This window comes from Berghia stephanieae, chromosome 9, assembly GCF_034508935.2.
Source record: "Berghia stephanieae isolate SIO BIC M18660-M18661 chromosome 9, UCSD_Bste_1.3, whole genome shotgun sequence".
NCBI classification, from domain to species: Eukaryota; Metazoa; Mollusca; class Gastropoda; order Nudibranchia; family Aeolidiidae; genus Berghia; species Berghia stephanieae.
The window spans coordinates 26,493,284-26,514,927 of NC_088368.1; the positions used below are offsets into that span (position 1 = coordinate 26,493,284).

The 21,644-nt window shown below is 34.4% G+C and overlaps 1 protein-coding gene across 1 annotated transcript in view; it reads right to left on the reverse strand.

Annotated features, from left to right (window-relative positions):
• Positions 1 to 9,820: 9,820 nt before the first annotated feature.
• Positions 9,821 to 21,644, reverse strand: part of LOC144979953 (TBC1 domain family member 13-like) — a 27,399-nt gene continuing 15,575 nt past the window's right edge. The window contains exons 7-14 of the mRNA XM_078927297.1: positions 21,021 to 21,183; positions 20,231 to 20,362; positions 19,930 to 19,996; positions 19,224 to 19,322; positions 18,641 to 18,784; positions 17,266 to 17,347; positions 13,603 to 13,660; positions 9,821 to 11,653 (exon numbers count right to left, since the gene is read on the reverse strand). Of these exons, the coding sequence (XP_078783423.1) occupies positions 11,588 to 11,653; positions 13,603 to 13,660; positions 17,266 to 17,347; positions 18,641 to 18,784; positions 19,224 to 19,322; positions 19,930 to 19,996; positions 20,231 to 20,362; positions 21,021 to 21,183 (811 nt within the window). The 3' untranslated portion in view covers positions 9,821 to 11,587. The remainder of the gene's footprint in view (positions 11,654 to 13,602; positions 13,661 to 17,265; positions 17,348 to 18,640; positions 18,785 to 19,223; positions 19,323 to 19,929; positions 19,997 to 20,230; positions 20,363 to 21,020; positions 21,184 to 21,644) is intronic.

Here is a 21,644-nt window from a genome sequence, read left to right on the forward strand (position 1 = left end):
GTTCTCATGTGTAAATTCTTCATTGTGGAGATGTGAGTCCAGGAGAAGGCAGGTCTTGTCTGGACGCCGGGTTGGATCGTTCTTAGTCAGACGTTTCACCATCAGCTGTTCCAGCATGATTGTGTCTGGGCTAGCATCACATTCAGGATCATGAAGGTAAAGCTCCTGCACGACGACAACGTGGCGATCTTCTTCCTGTTCCAAACTCCCGGGAAGTGTATGTAACTGTAACCAAGTTTCAGTTAGAAGCAGAATGTATATACCGGAGGATTACGGGAAGTAAAAGAGGATAGATTATGCTCTTTGATTGGCGACCATAATTTATTTATAAAATAAGATGCCATGACTCTGAGACCAGAAAATCAATTACACAAGTTTTGTACCCATTGAGATTGGAACCAGTTTTTGTTGTTTTTTTTTTTTTTGTTTTTTTTCTTCACATGTTTGTTCCCTTTTATGATGGTGATAATGAAGAGATCATATTATGATGATATATGTATTATCTAAATCTAATGTTGGTGAGGGGACACAATGATTGTGAAACGGTCATGCTGTAATGGAAGTTGTTTTTGTTTTGAGTCAATCAAATCAACGCGTAGCCTTCATTAACTTATTGATGGAACGAAATTGACGCCACTCAGCTCTTGTTCTTGTTTTTAGCCAGCCATTTTTATGAGTACTACTCACAAAATTCTATCAATCTCAATCAGACTATAACACATGGTTTTGTATCTCAATCAGACTATAACACATGGTTTTGTGTGTTGGTACAATATATCCGGCTGGCGGATGTTGTGAGCACTTTACCTTGACGCATACCATCGATATAATCTGACACTAGGACTGCGATTACGTTTAAACGATGAATGATGAAGTGGCAGAGATGAAATATATGAAGACGTGGAAACGTCATCGCATTAATTCAATCAATCCTAATACGAATCTGAAGTGCCCACCCTCGTCTTATAGTCCGTGTTACTGTTACGATTTACGTACTTTAAAACTGCGTTCACAAGTTTTGTTATTTTCAGTATATTCTTATAATAATGATACATAAATAAAATAATATTCCCTTTATTCTTGGAAAATGTGTATCTAGGATCTATACCAAGGGAAGGCTGAAATAACCCAGGCATCAGCCGCAGTGCAGCGCCGCAAGTCGAGCTAGGGCGAGGTGACTTGCTCAAGGCCACACAGAGCAGCGGCGGTTGATCGAATTCGGTACCTTTCGGGTAAGATGCAAAGACCGTGCCGCTGGGCCACGCTGCCCAAAAATGGAATAATCTATTCGTTATCAAGTTTCTCCTCCTTTCCGTTATTTATTATTATTATTATTATTTTTTTTTTTTGCATGACGAAAAAAAAAAAAAGGAACTGTGTTTTCAGTCCAAATAAAAACATTAAAAAAGGACCAAATATCGTCTATACTTAAACGCTACTGGTCATATCAGCGTCAGTAAAGAGGAAGAAAATGGGATAGTCAAAAGTTCTAGAATTACAATTAAAGTTAAAGCGCCCAAGAAAAGGTAAGATAAAGGGGAATTTGTTCAAATAGGAAACAGATGTAGATCCCAATAGCACACTATCAAAGTACTTAGTTTGAGATCACCTAAAAGTCTCATCCACACACAAGCCCAGGTCCCAACTAAGAGGGATACACTCAAATTTTAAAAATTATATATAATAATTAAACAAAACAATACAGTGCATAACAGGGAGATGATTTACAAGGGAAAAAAATATCATCTCCCAAAACTCTAACTATACATTTGACTGTTTCCCTCCCAGCTAGGGTATCCAGCCAGGGCCAGGACAAAACCAAGTAATCTCATTCCAAGACAAAGACAGAAGGCATGTTGGAAAACAGACATAGGGGGATAGAAGACATAGTATGTACCTCCCTGCCCACTATGGGAGGTCAGGAACCCCGCCCAGTAAGGCAGTATTGTCTTGGTCAGAAAATTGCACGAGCCCAGCAGGCTGAATGTGTCGTCTCTATGTGCTGAATATGCATGCTCTTTCAACATTTTGAGAACAAAAAACCCCCAAAAAAAAACAACGGTTAAATGCATATAAGAAAGATTGCATTCCACAATATAAAGAAGTGAATATGTAGCTAGATCAATTGTTAATGTCCACATAATGCTACAGAAACATAAACACAGGCTCCATACATTTTATGGTCCTAAAGTGGCCAAGGGTTGTTTTGCAACAAAGAACCCCCCCCCCCTCCCCACGCCAATCCCCCCCCCCCCCCCAAAAAACAAAAAACAAAAAAAAACAAAAAAAAACAACAACAATAAAACAAACGTAAAAGAAAAAAAATACAAACAAAAAAAAATATAAGAAGCTAAAGAAATAGATTTAAAAACAAAGAGAAAAAACAAATGTAAAGGAAAAGTAAAAATTAAATTGTATTTATTCAATGTAATCAATGCCAATCACTGGCAAAAACAACTTATAATGCATATATTTCATAGGTTCTATTTGGCATTTTCTCTTTGCTGTCGAAGAGAAAATAGCCGCATGAAAACATTGCAACCTTTATTAAAACATACAATATAATCTAACTTCATCACATACATGAATTCAAATAATAAGTTATGGACATTGTCACAGTATATCAGTACATGCATTATTGTGGATAATAAGGTAACTATTCTCTCCCCCTCTCTCTCTCCCTTCTCACTCTCTCTCTCTCTCCCTCCCCTTCTCTCTCTCTCTCTCTCTAATTCTGCAGTCTTATGAAATGCTTACCCTCTAGCATATGCCTCAATTCTCTTTGGGTAAAATAAACTCGACAGATGAGGAGAAAATCATATAGGAAGTTCATCTTGTTCATAACCGATGAGGAAACAATCATTCTTTAAGAAGAGAATTTTAGGAAGGGTTCATAATCTATCTGATATTAACCCATTGGAAGTGGCTGTCGAACGTATTAGCACTGTAATCGGCAAACCAAAATACCAACACATATTATACTTTACAGAATGAAGCATTTCGCTGATGGTAAGCAGTTTCGTTTGTTACTTTTAAGCGCCAGTCAATAAAAGGTGAAAGAATATTTTAAAATTTCGATCTAACTCAAACACCAAAGAAAATTAAAAACTTAAAATAAAGGAGACTAGTTTAACAGAGGCCAGATGAAGATCCTCTTAATCAAAGCAAAACAAGAGATAGATAGAGGTAAAAATAAATGTCAAAGTTTTGCCCTTACAACAACAAAACAAAAATAGGTCATCTATTGTCAATACGATTCAATAGTCTGATGTCACGCCGCCTGGCAACGGTGGCAATCTTGGTTCTAAACAAAGAAAATCATTACGTTTTATTTTTCATGCTGGCTAGAACTTTTCATATGTCTTGTGATCAGAATGTGTAAAAGTCAAAATATGATAAAATGTGTTTTTTTTCTCTTCTGGATACGCTTTAAACTCGCCGGAGAAATATTTCATACGGGCGTCCGCCATTGTTCTGATAGTTTAGAGCCAGTGTTACTAAGTTACCATGCGTCATTAGGAAGGAAGTGACGTTACGACTGTTGAAGAGTATTGGAAAGGAGAAAAGAATAGGCTCTGCAAAATGTTGCCCTTCTCACCAGTTGTTTTGTTTTGTTTGTTTTTAAGGGTTTACGGCGCTTGCAACACATTTAGGTTATATCAGCGCCAGTAAAAAGGAAGAAAATAGGATAGTAAAACGTTCTGGAATTACAGTTAAACCACCCAAGAAAAAGTAAGACAAAGGGGAACTAGGAACAAATGGGGATCAGATGTAGATTCCAAGAGCATACCACCAATGTATTTAGTTTGAAATCACCTACAAAAGTCTCATCGGGACACAAGCACAAAATCCAACAAAGAGGAGAACACTCAAATGCTTACATTATACATTAAAAATAACAAATAAAATAATACATGACAGAGAGATGATTTACAAGGAAAAAAATATCATCTCCCAAAACAATAACTATGCATTTGACTGTTTCCCTCCCAGCTAGGACTCCGGCCAGGGCCAGGACAAAACCAAGTAATCTCATTCCAAGACAAAGACAGAAAGCATGTCGGAAAACAGATATAAGGGGATAGAAGACACAGCATGTACCCCCTGCCCACTATGGGAGGTCAGGAACCCCACCCAGTTCTCCATTCATTAAAAATACGTTAACAGCCTGGTGGTGTATATTGGACTCTGGTTTGGTTTGTTCTTCCAGGTTTTACGAATCATGTCATTTTTAAAGATCATTTCAGCACCGATAAAAAACAAATCAGCAACAACAAAATAAAAATATAAACAAAATGAAAATCAAAAAAATCCCAGACAAAACAATACAAGACAAAAAAAAAAAACCCCAAAAAATAAATAAAATAAAACGAACACACACACAAAAAAAATAAAATTACAAAACAAAACCCCCCCCCCCCATAAAAAAATAAATAAAAATTTAAAAAAAGATAACCACCAAAACAAAACAATACAAAACAAAAAGAAAAAACAATAGAAAATAAAGCAAAAACCTCAACGAAAACATCTGACAAAAGGTATTATTAGTTCTACAGAAATCAGTGGATCCGTGAGTCATATTGCCCTGAGCTAGTCTAATTTTACCTGAAAGTCCTACACTGACAATGCTAGAGGATCTCTGCAAAAAGTGATAGACTCAGATGGTTACAAATAAATAAGTTAGGATCCCCGCCTATGAAGAAATTCTGATCATCAAAATGGGAGAGCGAGAGCGAGAGCGAGAGCGAGAGAGAGAGAGAGAGAGAGAGAGAGAGAGAGAGAGAGAGAGAGAGAGAGAGAGAGAGAGAGAGAGAGAGAGAGAGAGAGAGAGAGAGAGAGAGAGAGAGAGAGAGAGAGAGAGAGAGAGAGAGGAGAGAGAGAGAGAGAGAGAGAGAGAGAGAGAGAGAGAGAGAGAGAGAGAGAGAGAGAGAGGAGAGAGAGAGAGAGAGAGAGAGAGAGAGAGAGAGAGAGAGAGAGAGGAGAGAGGAGAGAGAGAGAAGAGAGAGGAGAGAGAGAGAGAGAGAGAGAGAGAGAGAGAGAGAGAGAGAGAGAGAGAGGAGAGAGGAGAGAGGAGAGAGAGAGAGAGAGAGAGGAGAGAGAGGAGAGAGAGAGAGAGAGAGAGAGAGAGAGAGAGAGAGAGAGAGAGAGAGAGAGAGAGAGAGAGAGAGAGAGAGAGAGAGAGAGGAAGAGAGAGAGAGAGAGAGAGAGACAGAGAGAGACAGAGAGAGAGAGAGACAGAGAGAGAGAGAGAGAGAGAGAGAGAGAGAGAGAGAGAGAGAGAGAGAGAGAGAGAGAGAGAACATAACATGTTCTAAGATAACGTGGAAATCTTTTCAACATTCCTGCAACATGCACAATATGTCAAAGTTGAATTATTTTTTAATAGTAGAAAAACCATTTAACTGTAAAGTTTTATCAAAAAAAACCCCAACAAATCTACAAATAAAAAAAAAATCTTCAAAAATTGATCAAAGGGCATTTCAATAGTATGGAAGAAGAAATAAATCGTATCAACAACATCAGCATTTAAAACTATAACTATCAGTACAAAACAGAGAGATAATTTACAAGGAAAAAAAAAATCACCTCCCCAAGCTATAACTATAGATTTGCTTGTTTTCTCTCCACTCAAGGACTCCGGCCAGGGAAAGGACAAAACCAAGTAATCTCATTCCAAGAGAAAAACAGAAAGCAATTAAGTAAATAAATACTGGGGGATAGAAGACACAGCAAGTGAACTCCTGCCCACCATAGGAGGTCAAAAGACCCCACCGAGGCCTACACAATATTATTTATTAAGAACAATAACTGATAAAAATGTAAGCTTTCATATCACACAATATCCACTAAATGTGCTCAAAGTGCTTTACAAAATGTCCCTTTGCCAAAAGCAACATATAAAATGTCGGACAAGTCATGACGCATGTAAGATGTAATAACATCTTTTTTTTTTTCAGACAGAAAAAATAGTATGGTGAGGAAACGTGAGTGTAAAGAGCTTTTCCTATGTACTTAACTTCGAGCTGCCCATAGCAGGGGGTAGTTACACGGGTCCTACAGTTTGCAAGCTGAGTGTTGTATCACAAGACGACAAAGCTATGCAATGAATATGGCCCCAACAGCAGGGCAATCTCCTATATCTGTTCAAACATGGGACTTAATAAACATTAATTTACTCAATTCAAAAGTGATACAAAGCTGCTAGAAGCCGCGGACTGTAAAAAGTAAAGAACAAAAGTAAATACGTTTCAGACTCAAAACCTTTCTTCAGCCAATAACAAGAACAATGAAAACATAAATACATCGCTTAAAATCCAAACGAATGGAAGAAAAGTATTTGGCACGTCTTATTGGCTAATTATGCAATCTTGAAAATGTTGAACCCAAAAAGGGTTTCCGTGCTTCGTATTTTGTTCTCTTCAAAGCTGTTATATTACTTTTTGTTCATTACTTTTTCATTTACTCTCGACTCAATTGTAATACAGATAATTTTCCTACCAATATCACCATGTATTAAATACAAAATAAGCTGATTAAAATTTTTTTAAATTGATCAAGGTATTCGTATAAGGATCTCTTTTTCAAAGTTTATTTAAATTTAACCTACTGTACATTATCTTTGTGGTAGAAATCAAAGAAGTTAAGAAGGGGATGGCTTTTTTAAAGAACAGCTAACTGACAAAGGGTTCAATTAAAGTGAAACTTACCAAGATCACGAATGGACTCCAGGCATAAAACTCACATAATTTGTTCATTTGTTTTTATACGGGTTTTACAATACTTGTAACACACTAAGGTAATTTCAGTGCCAGTAAATACAGCACGGTGGAATGGTGAATAAATTATAGATTATATTTTAGATGTACTTATCAAGAGAAGTCAAGAAAAAAAAGTGGTGAATTAAACAGAGATCAAAAGCAGATGCAGGAGTGATCTGCCCATGTACCTAGAGCAAAAACTAGAACATTTATATAGCGCAATATCCACTCAAAGCTCAAAGCGCTTTACAGAGGGTCCCTAGCCAACAGCAACACTAAAATATGTAGGACGAAACATGACACCTGTTAGGCGATAGTACATTTTTTTTTTGCAATAGATACAACAGCCAGGTACTCATTTTACACCTGAGTATGGTAAGAGAATGTGAGTAAAGAGCCCTTTTCTTGGACTCAACTATAATCTGCTCAGAGCAGGACTCAAACCCCAGACCTTTCGATTTGAAGACGAGAATCATACCACAAATCACATGGCCATATCGAGTCTGAAACCATCTAAAAGTCCCACAAGGAGACAAAGAAAGGACACCTGCCTATAGGAAAACATTCAAATCCTTGCATCGTGTATAAATAATAATAAAATCATATTAAATATTGAGAAATGATTTATCAAGGAGAAAAAATACCATCATTCACAAAATTATAAAAGCATCTGTTTCCTTTTTAGCAAAAGACTCCATATGGGGCACGATCTGAATAAACTAGTCCCATTCCATTATAAGGGTGCAAGGTACATGAAAAGGACATATGATATAGGGCAATGAAAGAGACAGTAAGGTTGCCGACCTATGAAGAGGCCCAACATATTTGATTACAAACATAAATTCATTCTAATAAACATTAAGTTGGTTTTGTTTTTTTGTTGTTTTTTTTTTTTTACATTATTGCGGCGCTTGTGACACATTTAATTCATTTCAGCAATCAGTAAAACGGAAGAATATGGGATAGGTAAAAAATTCTGGAATCACAAGTAAAGGTATCCTAGAAAAAAAGAAAGATAAAGGGGACTGGTTCAAATAAGGAACAGAAGTAGATTCCAAGAGCACACTATCAATGAACTTAGTTTAAGATCACCTAAAAGTCTCATCCAGACACCAGCACAAGATCCCACAAAGATGAATACACTCAAATGTTTACAGAATATATCTAAAAATAAAACATAACTAACAGAGAGATGATTTACAAGCAAGAAATGTCATCTCTTTACAAGCAAAAAATTTCATCTCCTAAAACTAATACTAAACATTTAACTTTCCCTCTCAGCTAATAAATAATAATGTGAAATTGAATGTAAGCTTCAATTTAATTACAAAAACAGATTGTAATTAAATTCTAATTAAATTAAAGCTTACATTCAATTTCATATTATTATTTATTTCTTCGAGCTTCAAGCAGCAACATTTACATTACCTCTCAGCTTAGGACTCCGGCAAGGGCTGGGACAATCCCATTCTAATATAAAAAGACAGAAAGCAGCTCGGAAAACAGATAGAAGTGGATAGAAGACACAGCACGTGACCCCCTGCCCACCATGGGAGGTAAAAAGAAACCCACTCAGTTATAAACATGAACAAACACAAATTATATCACCGTGGGTGCAAAGACATTGGTAGGCACAACATGAATAAAATGGTTATAAAAATAAAACAAAGTTCAAAATTGTTTTAATCTCACCGCACTATAACTTCAATGGCAAAGAAATGGAGTTTTGTGGAAATGACACGTGATGAAACCAATACTGGGTGGTTTGTTTTGTTGTTGTTTTTTTTTTTTTGGGGGGGGGGGGATTATTGTTTTTGTTTTATTAGTTTTAGAAATTTAACAGCATTAATGGTAATTTTATTACAGTTGTTTGGTTGTTCTAATGAGTTTCCAACATTTAAAAGTCATTTCAGGGCATGGTATTTTTTAAAAACAAAAGTAATAGACTAGGGTTTAGATACGCTTACGAGCACTTGAAAAACAATAAAATAAAGATCATAGATATAAGGCTTAACTTGAACAACACCTGTAAAACTTTACTTTTGGGATACACAAACAATGCTAATTATACAGCCTGACTTCAATTGCCACTTCAAATCCTCAAGTGAAGACGATGAACATAACTCATTTGGTAGAGAATTCCACAGCCATATAGAAGAAGAAAACAGATGCAAATGGTTGAAGGTTTAAAGGCGGATAAACATATATGACCAAGAACACCAATCAATCCCTTACCTTAATTTTGGTTACATTAATCGGAATGTATCATAGTTGTGAAATCCATGTTTAAAGTACTGATCATTTTAACTGAATCCACCGATCATTATAGACATTTATATCAAATTAAATTAATCGAGACAAAGATTGTTCTTTTTTCTTCTGTCATGCAAGGTTGTGTCTAGTTTTAGAGAATAACAATTTTAAAACAAAATGAAAGAAAATGAAATGAAATAGATATCGCACAATCCATGCATTAAACCCCCCCCCCCCCCCCCCCCAAAAAAAAAAACCCAATTAATCGTGTGTTAACAGATATCCCCTCACCTGTATATACATTATGATAGCTTTACTTTGAGCAAAATATGCAATGGAAGAATGAGGAAAAAGGTGTTTTGGCACAAACTTGGTAAAATTATGAAAACTGAAGTCAGCTCCCAAATACAAATCGATTAATAAGAATAACCATAGATTTATTTTTAAAATATTGAAACGCAGCTATTTAAAAAAAAGAGAAGCTCGATAAGGCTTACATAGAATATAGACTCAAAATAGCGATGGTCGGCGGATCAAACCTCTGAAGTCCCGATTTTCAAGATCAGTGGATCGAAACTCTGAAGCCTATTTGCGAACTTTGCACATCATTTTTTGTTTAATTTTGGGCTGAAAAAAAAAAAAAAAAAAAAAAAAAAAATCCAGACGGACATTAGAGGAATATCCGGCATGTCCAGTCTAGTCGGCAGACAAAAAGTTGCACTTGCTTGTACATTTCCTACATGACTAATGTGCGAGCAAATGATAATGAATGATTTTCTGTCCTGCTCCTGTCCTGACTATTCACTTAATTTTCTTTTTTTTAAAAATTGGCTATGGAAAAGCAAATTTAAACTAATAGGGATAGTGTTGTAACCTTATTTGTGGGACAAACAGAAGAATCATTGCCGAATATGACACATGTTGCTGTCGTCATGGACAACAACAAAAAATAACTTAATAAAAAGACTGCCTACACTTTGTTAATACCTACAAATAACTTAGTCATATGTGACCCATCGTGTAAACCTGGTATTATGTCAGAATGACACATAATGGGAATTAAGTGTATATAAAAAATATTCAGATTTACAAAATTTAATTTTTTTTAAATTCTTTGCTCCTCACGTACCAACATTGAACCTTGGAAATGAAAGTGTTTATTTTAATTCTAATTATAATCACATATTTCTTACCTAAAAACTAGTAATCAGGCTAAAGAAATAATACCAGTTTCAGATGATGGGCGACATATAAGACTTGCTGCCTCAATCTGTTATTAAGCAGACTCAATTACTTCATGTTTCTAAAAGATTCGTAATTCTCAACAACAACAATAACAACAAATTTTAAAAGATGAAATCACTATGAACAAACTTCATAAATCAATAATTGGCCCTGAACAGGATTAATTCACTCAATCCTAACACCGACTATATCCGTAGTTTACCCGGGTTACTTTCATCCCATGCCTATTTATTACATTTTTCTGAGACAAATTATAGGCGTAGTATCAAAGATAATGTTTGTAGTTTTTACATGTTAAAGGTAGTTGAATAACACTATCTATGTACATGCTCATTTTTAATACATTTTTCCAATTTTCAAATGTAGCAAAAATCTCTAGGATTGAGTGAGTTAATTAACGCTCAAAAGTCCTGATGGCATCTGACTTTAACCCTGTAAGCACTAGAGAGGTGAATTTTTAAAATATATTTTTTTTAAACCCTAAAAAACTGTCGATTCTGCAATAACGTGAGTGTTTAGGTCAAATGACTATTCATCCCAAATAACTGGACTGTGCTTAGTCTCTGTTGGTCACAAGGGTAGGGGAGGGGATGGGATTTAATATAAGCTTAAAAATAATTTTTTAACTGCACATGGCGCTTGCATGGTTAGAGTCAGATGATCTCAATATGTAGTCTGGCAGCAAATTTTCATATTCATCAAGAATTATTGAACAAAGACGCTTACATCATTATGTAGATGGAGACAAAATTCACAGTTCTATCAATTGTGTTGCACTGATTTATAGTCCGATTATGTCGAGGAGAATCAGACATTGAAAACTTCGTTTTTAACTCCAAATCATAAATTTTAGGTTCAAAATTAAGGTAAATGTAAATAACAATAATTAAAGGGAATAGACGTTTAAATTTAATTTACGACGACAGATGCTGTGAAGGTTTCAGGTTTCCCCTTTACCAACATAACACAATGAATGAGACAAATGAGAGATGAGAGGATGGCATTCTTACGGCAGACATTGATTTGCCTTAACAACGCCATGCTCTGATCTCTAATTTGTCTTTAGTGTTTCATTCATCCTGTTTTCTTAACAAATGGGAAACCCGAAACATCCACATCAACTGTTTTCGTAAATCAAATTGAAAGCTTATATTCCTTATTATTATTGTTATTCAGATAAAATTAAACTAAATAGGTACCCTATTCAGCATTAACAAAGAAAAAAAAAAACAAACAAAACAACAAACAAACCCAGAGAATAAAAGAAAAAGAAAATTGAATAATACTACTGGTTTGTCTTGATTTATATTCTTGATAAGCTTGGCTGACTCCTATAAGCAGGATAATTCCCTAGCCTTGGCTAGAACTTGTTGCAAATCTACAGTGGAACCCATTTTCTGTTGAGTAAAAAGAAAGATATTGCAGGAAAAAAAAACATTTCTAGAAGCCAAATGAGAACAAAAAAATGGAATTAGTGAAACAATTTAAAAAAAAAAAATCAAATCAAACAAAATATTTCTCCACTCGCATTGAAATATTGAAAATAAAAACAAAGCCAAAACAAACAAGACAAATAATTTTTAACATCCCCAAAACAAAATAACAAACAAGATATTCTAAGTTTTGGATGAAATCAACATCAAGACAAATGAGTCACACATTTGGTAACAGATTACTTCCCTCTTTACAAAAGGTCGACTCGTGAGAATTATAATAGAAAGAAAATAAAGAAAAATAATCATCAACACCAAATTCACTGTACTCACACCGTTCTTCAGCAGGTAACAAAAATGACAAATGAAACTCATGGATACTAAAATCAGTGGTGATGGTGACAAAAAGTGAAAAAAACAGAACATTTTGATCAATTGCCTATAAACCCCATTTTTATTACATTAACTCTCTCCTTACCGACAATTCTCACAACTTTTACTAAAATTTCATACCTACCCAACACATAAATTGAATTTTTAAACTCAAATATCAGCGCAAAGTGTATGATATGCATAATTTTGTAGATCAAAACAAGCGTTACAAAACAGTATTAAGTTCTTGTAAATATAACAACACTTTTTCTTTAAATATTGTGATTTAAACAAAACAAATCTGAGTCAGAAAAATGTTGGTTGTATCCTAACGAATGTGACGATTTTCCTGTAGTTGGTAAGGAGAGGGTTAACCTCCAAGTTTAGAGCAATTGGGATGATAAATTATCATTGATACCTTAGCTAACTTCTGAAGAGAGGGAAACTGCACCTGTTATGTTCTACCACACATAAAATAACTCTCTTTAAAAGGAGGAAATTCCCCCCTTTGACTCCAAAATCAAGGATTTCCGTGGATCCGAGGAAAACCATCAGCAATGTAAAATAAAAGACCAAGAAATGATGAGGAGGAAAAAAAAAGTAAAGGTTTATAAAAAAGCTTTACCTCACTGCTGTTGAACTGAAATTGCGTTTAATCCTAAATGGCAGATTTCATGACTGTCTGTTTATTCATTGGTATGTTTGAAATAAAGTTATTGCAAGGGCTTTGTTCACAGGGCGTCTTCAAGCCTACAAAGTAGCCCAATGGTTAACATTATCCCTGCGATGTTTACGCATTGAGTTTACAAACTTATAAACCTTTTTTCCACAAAATGTACACAAATTTATAAAAAATCACCATTTTGTAATTTGCATATTAATCGGGGTGTTCTAGAGGGCCATTTAGAACAATTAGGTAATGAAAATAGGCAGAAAAGCAACTTTAGATGTGAATTAATTCTCTATATTATCAGGAAAGCCGTTTTAACCACAAATCCCTTTTAAAAACTCATTAACATAACTATTTTGACTGCAAAGCCATAATATTAAGTAAAATTCTTTATTTATCTTTAAAATAAACCAGAATTTAATGATAACTTGGAGAAGCCATTATGATGCGTCTACGATTAATTGCTTTGAGGTGGGGAGCAAAACAATATGCCTTTAATGCATTATTAAACCAACGTTTGTGTCGACGATGCTTTTAGGTGTACCTGTGTCATGAACTGTCAGACCTGATATACATAAATCCAGCTCATTCGTGTAAAATCAGTTTTATTTTGTAATTTATTCAATTCCAATCACTCGGTTAATCCTGTTGCAAAAGTGTCCAACCATCTGACACTTTCAATGAGAAGAGTAGTAGTAGTAGCAGTAGTAGTAGTAGTAGTAGTAGTAGTAGTAGTAGTAGTAGTAGTAGTAGTAGTAGTAGTAGTAGTAGTAGTAGTAGTAGTAGTAGTAGTAGTAGTAGTAAGCCTCGCAGTATGAATGATGCATGCTGAGAAATTTGTGATTCAGTCACAGATTTTTAAAAAACTTACCTGAAAGAGCTTCATATTGCTTGGAAAGTCATTGCGTAGAACTTCATTTCTTGTAGAACTAAAGCATTGAGAAAGGAGAGATTGAAAATATATGAGTTGAAAAAAAGTGAAAACAAAGCTAATAAAATGAGAAAAAAAATTCACATATTGTGACTTGTTGTCTTAGATAATACCAACCTGCTAGAAGCTTTGGATTGTAAAATGTATCGCACAAATGCTTTAAAAAAGAGCAAAATACTCTACTTGGAACATTCTAGGCTTCAAAAGTATAACTGTTTAAACAGTTTTTGTTGTTGACTGAAGAAGGATTTTGAGCACAAAACATTCTGTGTTGTATTAATTGTGTTCAATTCTACAGCTGTTTTGAAACTATTACAATTCTAGAATGGTAAATGTCAATGACAAATTGACTGCATTGAAAAATTATTTACCTATACATGTCTTGCCACAAAGATTCATAATTTTATTTTAAAAAAAGAAAGCCTATGATAGCACTGTCCGGGAAAGCGACTTTTAAAATTCTAGTCATGAGAAGAGTCTTAGTCACCGCCCTGGATTGAATACATGACCTTCAGATACAGGTGTTTAATCACTTATATATATATATATTTCTTCTTTTAATTTCAACACGCCATTTGTGACCCATCAGCTTAATCTGGTATTATGTTCGTATTATGACGGGATGGACAAGTTGTCAAAAAATGGATTTATGGTAGAAATAATAATAATAATAATAATAATAATAATAATAATAACACTAATAATAATAATAATAATAATAATAATAATAATAATAATAATAATAATAATAATAATAATAATAATAATAATAATAACACTTTATTGCATCCCAAAAAGGAAATTTTTTGTACAGACGTGTTATAATTTACACAATAAGATAAAAATATAATGGAAATAGGATATATATAAAAAAAGGAGCAGTTCCACAACCAGAGCCGTGCTTCATATGAATAATTTCAACACTGTAAAATAGTTAAAACTGTCACTATAAATTGATAATTGAAAAGATTGCAAAAAAAATAAATTAATAAATTAATATTTACATTATTTGAAAGTAAAAAAGCAAAATAATTATATAAAATGATTATTGCTTGATGTTATAAAGCCTAACACTGGACGGCAGAAAAGATTTTCGGTGTCTCTCCGTTTTTGTTGAAATAGAGAAAGGGCGACCACTTCTTTCTGACATAATAACTGATGGTCTTAGTGGATGATTCTGGTCATTTAATATTTTAGTTATTTTAGCAATATAAAATTTCTCATATAAAAGATCTACATCTCATCATCATTGTATAGCATATAATGGATTTTAAATATTTGAATTTATTTTGTTCCTTTCCACTGCTAAGCAATTGCCTCCCCAAGCTGTTATACAAGAATTAGAATTGTGAAATTTTAGCTCCTGTCACTTAAACTAATTCAACCCTGTTCGCTCTCCCAAGAGATTTTGGGTACATTCCAAAATTTTTAAAAATATATCCAGTCAATTCATTTAAAAGAAAATTGGCTTTTAGATGTACATGTTCAACTACAAATATCATGGAAAAATGTTAAAATATTAGTTTTGATAATAATGTGTCTAGAAAAAATGGGGTAAAACTAGTCAGTCGAACACACCGAGATAGTCCGTGTTAGGGTTGAATGAGTTAAGAAACTCTATCCACTTCTTCTTCTTCTTCTTTCAGTTTATCCCGCATTATGCAGGGTTGCCATACTGAATGCCACATCTCCATGCCTCTTGGTTAAATGCATCATCTTCCTCCAGGCCCAGTTCTTTCATATCGTCCTTTACCCTATCCAACCATCTAGTCTTCAGTTATCCCTTTTTTCTCTTTCCCGCTAATTGTATATCTAATACTTTCTTTCCCACATACCCACTCTCTCATCTCTTTATCCAAACCATCTCATGTCAATCTACCTTCTCTCATCTTTATTGATACATTCTTCACATCAGTTAACCTTCGAATACGTTCATTTCTCACTTTATCTTTTCTTATCCAGCCAAGTGACCATCTCAACATCCTCTTTTATGCCACATCAACTTCTTTATCTCGTTTCTTTGTCATAGCTGCTGTCTCTAATCCATATAACAATACTGATCTTACCAACAGATGTATATATTTTTCCCTTCAAATTTGCAGATTGTTTTTTTTTGTCCGACACATAACTCCAGTTATATCCACTGCCCTCCATAAAAAAAATAAACATAACCCATATTACATATTTTTTTCTAAAAATTCAAATTTTATTATTTAAATGGTCTCTACATAATAACATTATGAGGCAGTGGCTTACATTTGCAGACCTGCCTAGTACCAATAAACAAATTCGTAGAATTGGCTTTGGCTCAATAAATCTTGTTGAAAAGGAAAATTTAGTTCATTAGATCCTATATTCACGACTTTGAAGCATTTGTGGATCATGCCGATGGCAAATTATTGATTTGTAAAGCGATTTATAGTGACTTTTTTCATTTTTTCTCCTTGGGAACTACGAATTTTAAAAATTTAATGCAGTTTAAATGCAGTTCTGCATTTGTGATCATGGCATGAAAGACTGAAATGATCATTGGATTGTCTGACAATTCAACAAAAAATGTTTTCAACTTATCTCACATTGGACTGTCATGACGACCCAGACATAGAAATAGAATCAGAGACAATGTCAGAGTAATGATCAGGTATGGATGGTAACCTTGCTAAAAGCAGATTTGGATATTGTTAGTTAGAGGGCTTGTGCGAGCAGGATGCCTAACAGTCGATTTGTACTGTAAGGAATTGAAATTCTGTTCCAAAAGGCCTGCTGGAACTGGGGATCAAATTGTAACTCACAGCCCTATAAGGTCTATTATGGCATGATGAACAAGAAGCTGGAAATTGAATTTATAGCCAAAAATATGAAACTTAATAAGCATCTTTAGGTCATTCAAAATTATTGAAAATGAATGTTGATGCCCGACAACATAATTTTTAATATTTTGAGGTGTATTTAATCCCTTCGAGGGTAGATTGTTTATTTCTAAAGTTAACTATAGCGACTACAATTTTTATCTGAAAAAAATTATGAAATTTTTAATATCTGCCATTTTGACTTTAAACTCAATTTTCTTCATGTAGCTCTTTACAACATAATACCATATTAATGCTGTAGGCCACATTTGTAAAAAAGCGCTTAATAAATGTGCATATGTAAGTATTGATTTATTTATAATTCTAAAAAAAAAAAAAAAAAAAAAAACAAAAAAAAAAAAAAATAGTAATAATAAAGGGAGAGATAGATAGATAGATAGATAGATAGATAGATAGATAGATAGATAGAGATAGATAGATAGATAGAGAGAGAGAGAGAGAGAGAGAGAGAGAGAGAGAGAGAGAGAGAGAGAGAGAGAGAGAGAGAGAGAGGGAGAGAATAGAGAGAGAGAGAGAAGAGAGAGAGATAGATTATATATATATATATATATATATATATATATATAGAGAGAGAGAAGAGAGAGAGAGAGAGAGAGAGAGAGAGAGAGAGACAGAGAGAGACAGAGAGAGGAGAGAGAGAGAGAGAGAGAGAGAGAGAGAGAGAGAGAGAGAGAGAGAGAGAGAGAGAGAGAAAAGGAGGAATGGAGTCCATTTCCTGCATAGTGATACTTACATCAACATGGCACAGCAAATATAAAGTAGAAAATCAAATCTGTTTGGGTCAGAGAAGAGGGAATCCCAAATCCTCAACACATCTGAGAAGACAAACAATAGACATGCGAAATGATTGTTATCTGTATCTGTCTTTGTATGGTTGGCGCTGAAGAAACCAATGGTCTGGTTGTATTTCAGCGGCATCCTCATTGGGCACGGGCCCATGTCAGTCGGGCCTTGAAATCGTTTAGATGTGGTGCCATGATGACCAGTTCATTTCCGTTATATTAATAATGAAAATCATGTTTCATGAAAAAATTTTTAAGTAATTTTAACAACATTATGCCATTTCTCAAATAAAGCTAGCCTTATATACTTGCTACTTGATCAACAATTTCTTAATAAGTGCGTGTGGATATATAGTATTCTTCCTAGTATCAAAATCACTGACTGACTCCATTAGATTGGGTATTCCTGTCAATGTGAAAAAAAAAAAAAAAAGTAATCAAAACTCCTGAAAAAGCTTAATGCTTTAAAAGTATGTTTATGACTTTTTCCTATCAAATAATTTTTTTTAAAAACTCATTTTTTAAATTGAACTTTTATACAGCGCATTATCCATTAAACTTGCTCAAACTGCTTTACAAGGGGTTCCTGGCTGCAGCAACACATAACAGTTAGGACAGGACACGACACCTGTTAGGCGATATTTCAATGTTACAGAGTCTTCCCTTGGAATAGACCCTAAAGAAAAATTTCCCCTTGGGGATAAATAAAGGGAATTTTATTTTATCTTATTTTATTTATTTATTTTACCCTCCTGTTCTACAAAGTTCAGATTTGCCAACCAACAACTATCATGTGACCTCATTTTTTTTTGCTCATATCTTGCGCCAGAAAGGACCATATTGTTTCACATTTTCATCAAGGAGTTTTTATTTCTACTTTAAAAAAGCTGTTGTTTAATAGTTAACAATAAATTCCACAAGTTCAGGGATTGCATCATTCATAATCCCCTCAGAAAGTCAAAATAAAAGATATCCAAGCAATGCTATGCAACAGCTGATGTCAATTTCTATTCAATTTCATTATTTTTTCTTTTCCGTATTCCTTTAATTTTCTCATACTTCTTTATTTTAGGTCAAGTAGTCCTTCAGCTTATCCAGATTTCCATAACAGACAATAACAATTGCTTGCTATCCTTTAGATAGCAAACATCTCGCTTTCACCCAGGATTGATCTTGGTCACTTTGCGAGTAAAGCGTGTGCTCAACCAACTGAACAATCAATATTATACAGGTTGGCAATATAGAAAATTATAACAGAAAGTACTTGAAGCTGATGGATTTTTTTTTTTTCAATTCTTTTCATATATGTAAAGCATTTTGACAGACCAGGTAATTGGAATTCCTGTGACAAAAGCAGACTGATCCATCGGAAGGCAAAAAACTGGGGCTTGATTTCCTGGTCCTGGAGACGCTGCCACAATGGTCTATCATACTGCTTAATCTTTTCCATGAAGAGGTTCATTCTACTGCCTGAAATTGAATGAAAGGAAAAAAATATAAGGATATATATTTTACCAGACTTTACGTTGAGCTATATTTTTGCTTAACCCTCTCCTTACCAACTATAGGGAAAATCGTCACATTCGTTACGATACAACCAACATTTTTCTTACTCAAATTTCTTTTATACATCATATCAAAAAATTTACAGATAGTGAACTGTGTGTTGTTTCGATAAAGAAATTATTTATCGCAGAGGTGACACTCAGATGGTTTTTGATACAAATAATAGAAAACCATATAATAGAAAACTATAATCTCTTACAAATCCCATATATTCTATATGAAATGCATCAAAACCTATTTATCCTTTCCCTCCTACATTTTTCTTTTAATTTCTTTTTTGTATAATGGACAATCAAAACAAAACAAACAAAAAAAAAAAAACAGGGACAAATGGCATACTTACCAATACCACATTGTGAATCATCTAGTGTTTTTAAGAAAATATCTCTAATTTCTGCCATCAACGACGTGAAACAGTAAAAAGAATCGGCTTCAGCATACTCTGTAAACAAAACAAAACAAAAATAGAAAAAAAAATCTCATTTTTAAAAAAAGTTGTTAGAAAGAGGAAAAAAGAAATCTATTTTTTTAAATACAGTTAAGTGTCTTTTAAAAAAGGGTTGGAGGTTACCATTGTTCCATATACCCCATGTTAAATATTTGCTAACGAGCACATAACTACTGGCAAATTGAAACATTGTAAAACTATTATTTACAGATTGATATACTAGGAACTTTTTTGCAAATTTTTAATTAAGGGTAACTCTATCCCCTGGTGACTCAAATGGTTTTATATAGAATATCTGCTAGGGCATAACGATTGGTCCTTAATTGACCTTGGCCTTGGAACTCGCTATCAGGCCACTTTATTGTCAGATTCATTTTGCACACACATAAAAACTTTTTTACTGGACTGATTTCGTTGATGGCTCATGAGATTCAGTAGTACAGAAGTATAATAATCAAAACAGATGAGTGTCTGTTTAAAATAGCTATTGAAACCTGGATAAACTCCATCTCAATGGGCCGAATGGCTCTGAATGACTATAATAATAAAAAAACATGGGCAGTATTGATCACATTTTTAAAATCAAGTTGTTTGCACTTACGTTTAATATCAGGGTCAGGATCTGTGGCAAATGTGTAGTAGATGGGACCTAGGATCTCATTCATTCCCTGATAAGAGGCATAATAGCTTTACTTGCTATAATAATCATGATGATGATGATGATGATGATTTTGATGATAAATATGATGATGAAGTGATGATGATGATGATGATGATGATGATGATGATGATGATGATGATGATGATGATGATGAGAATGACAAAACAATGAAAATAATTGCAATCATGATGATAAAATGGAAATCATGATTAACAAATTATTGTGAAATAATTATAATCACCTGTACATATGAGATGCCTGGATTGAGGACAGCATAAATAAAAAGAATGCGTTCGACAACTTCCCAATGAGCTTCTTTCCCATCTGCTAGGACAGAGTATTCATCACTGTTGGACCTTTTCTTCTTTGTTGTCTGGGATGAAGATTAAAAAAAATAAATAAATAAATAATTATAAATGGAAAAGTTTGCTGTTTTCTGACAAATCCATTGCCTAAAAATAAACCTTTTGAACTTTGAACATTGAAAAAGTAGTCCTTCAGAGCCATGGGCTGCTCATGGCGCCGGAATTTATCCCGCTTTCAATAGCGTGAAATGGACAATAGTAATTGTTTGCTACCCTTTGGATAGGACGCCAGTCTATCGCAAAGTACTTTCCACCAGATCTATCAGGCCCAGCTACCCAATCACTGCTGGGTGGACAGGGGGGTCAGAAAAAAATCTTGATTGTAATCAAATGACTCAGTCTAGTGGACACAGAACAAAGTTCACAACAACTGGTTTGAGTTTGCCATATAAGTGTAAAATTGTGCGATAGTGGACAGGAAACTCAACTTTGGTTAAATGCACATTCGGTTAATCGCAACATTTTCGCTGATCCAAAGGTGTTGCAATTATCTGGAGTGGACTGTACTTACAGACCCAGCTACCAAATCACTGCTGGGTGAACAAGGGGGTCAAAAAATAAAAAATCTCGACTTCACCCTGGATTGATCTTTATGTGTGAAGTGAGTGCTCTACCAACTGAGCTATTGGGGTCCCCAATAAGGATCAAGGTAGCCTAGTAACTTACATTAACAGTAATGCCCAGTCTATTTTTGGAGACAATCTCTGAATGAAGGACTGTGTGTTCCACTCTTTTCCTCAAAGTCTCTACATTGATCAGTCCGTCTACTAATTCCTCACAAGGGTAGTCAGTGGCTTGTTGAAAGAATGACAGGTCTGGACACAAGCGTCTGAAAGAAAATATAATGACAGAGATGTCGCATGTCTATAAAAAAAATAATGACAGAGACATCAAAATTCACAAAATGAACATCAGCTTTTAAGGCCCCATTTTTCTCTCCTTCTGATTTGGAGTAAAACAAAAATTGCGCTTATTATATGGCGTAATATCCACTAAACACACACATGCCCAAAGTGCTTTACAAAGGGTCCCTGACCAACAGCAAGACATATGTAGAACGAGACATGATGCCTGTTAGGCTATATTACATTTTCTTCTGACAGAGACAACGCTGTTAATGGCAAGGTACTCATTTTACATCTGAGTACGGTGAGAGAATGTGAGTAAAGAGCCTTTTCCAAGGACGCGACTATGCGCAGAGCGAGGCTCAAACCCAGGAGATTTCCCAATCCGATAGCAAGTGTCATACCACAAGACCACATGGCCGCACAAGGAGCAACAGTGTGACAA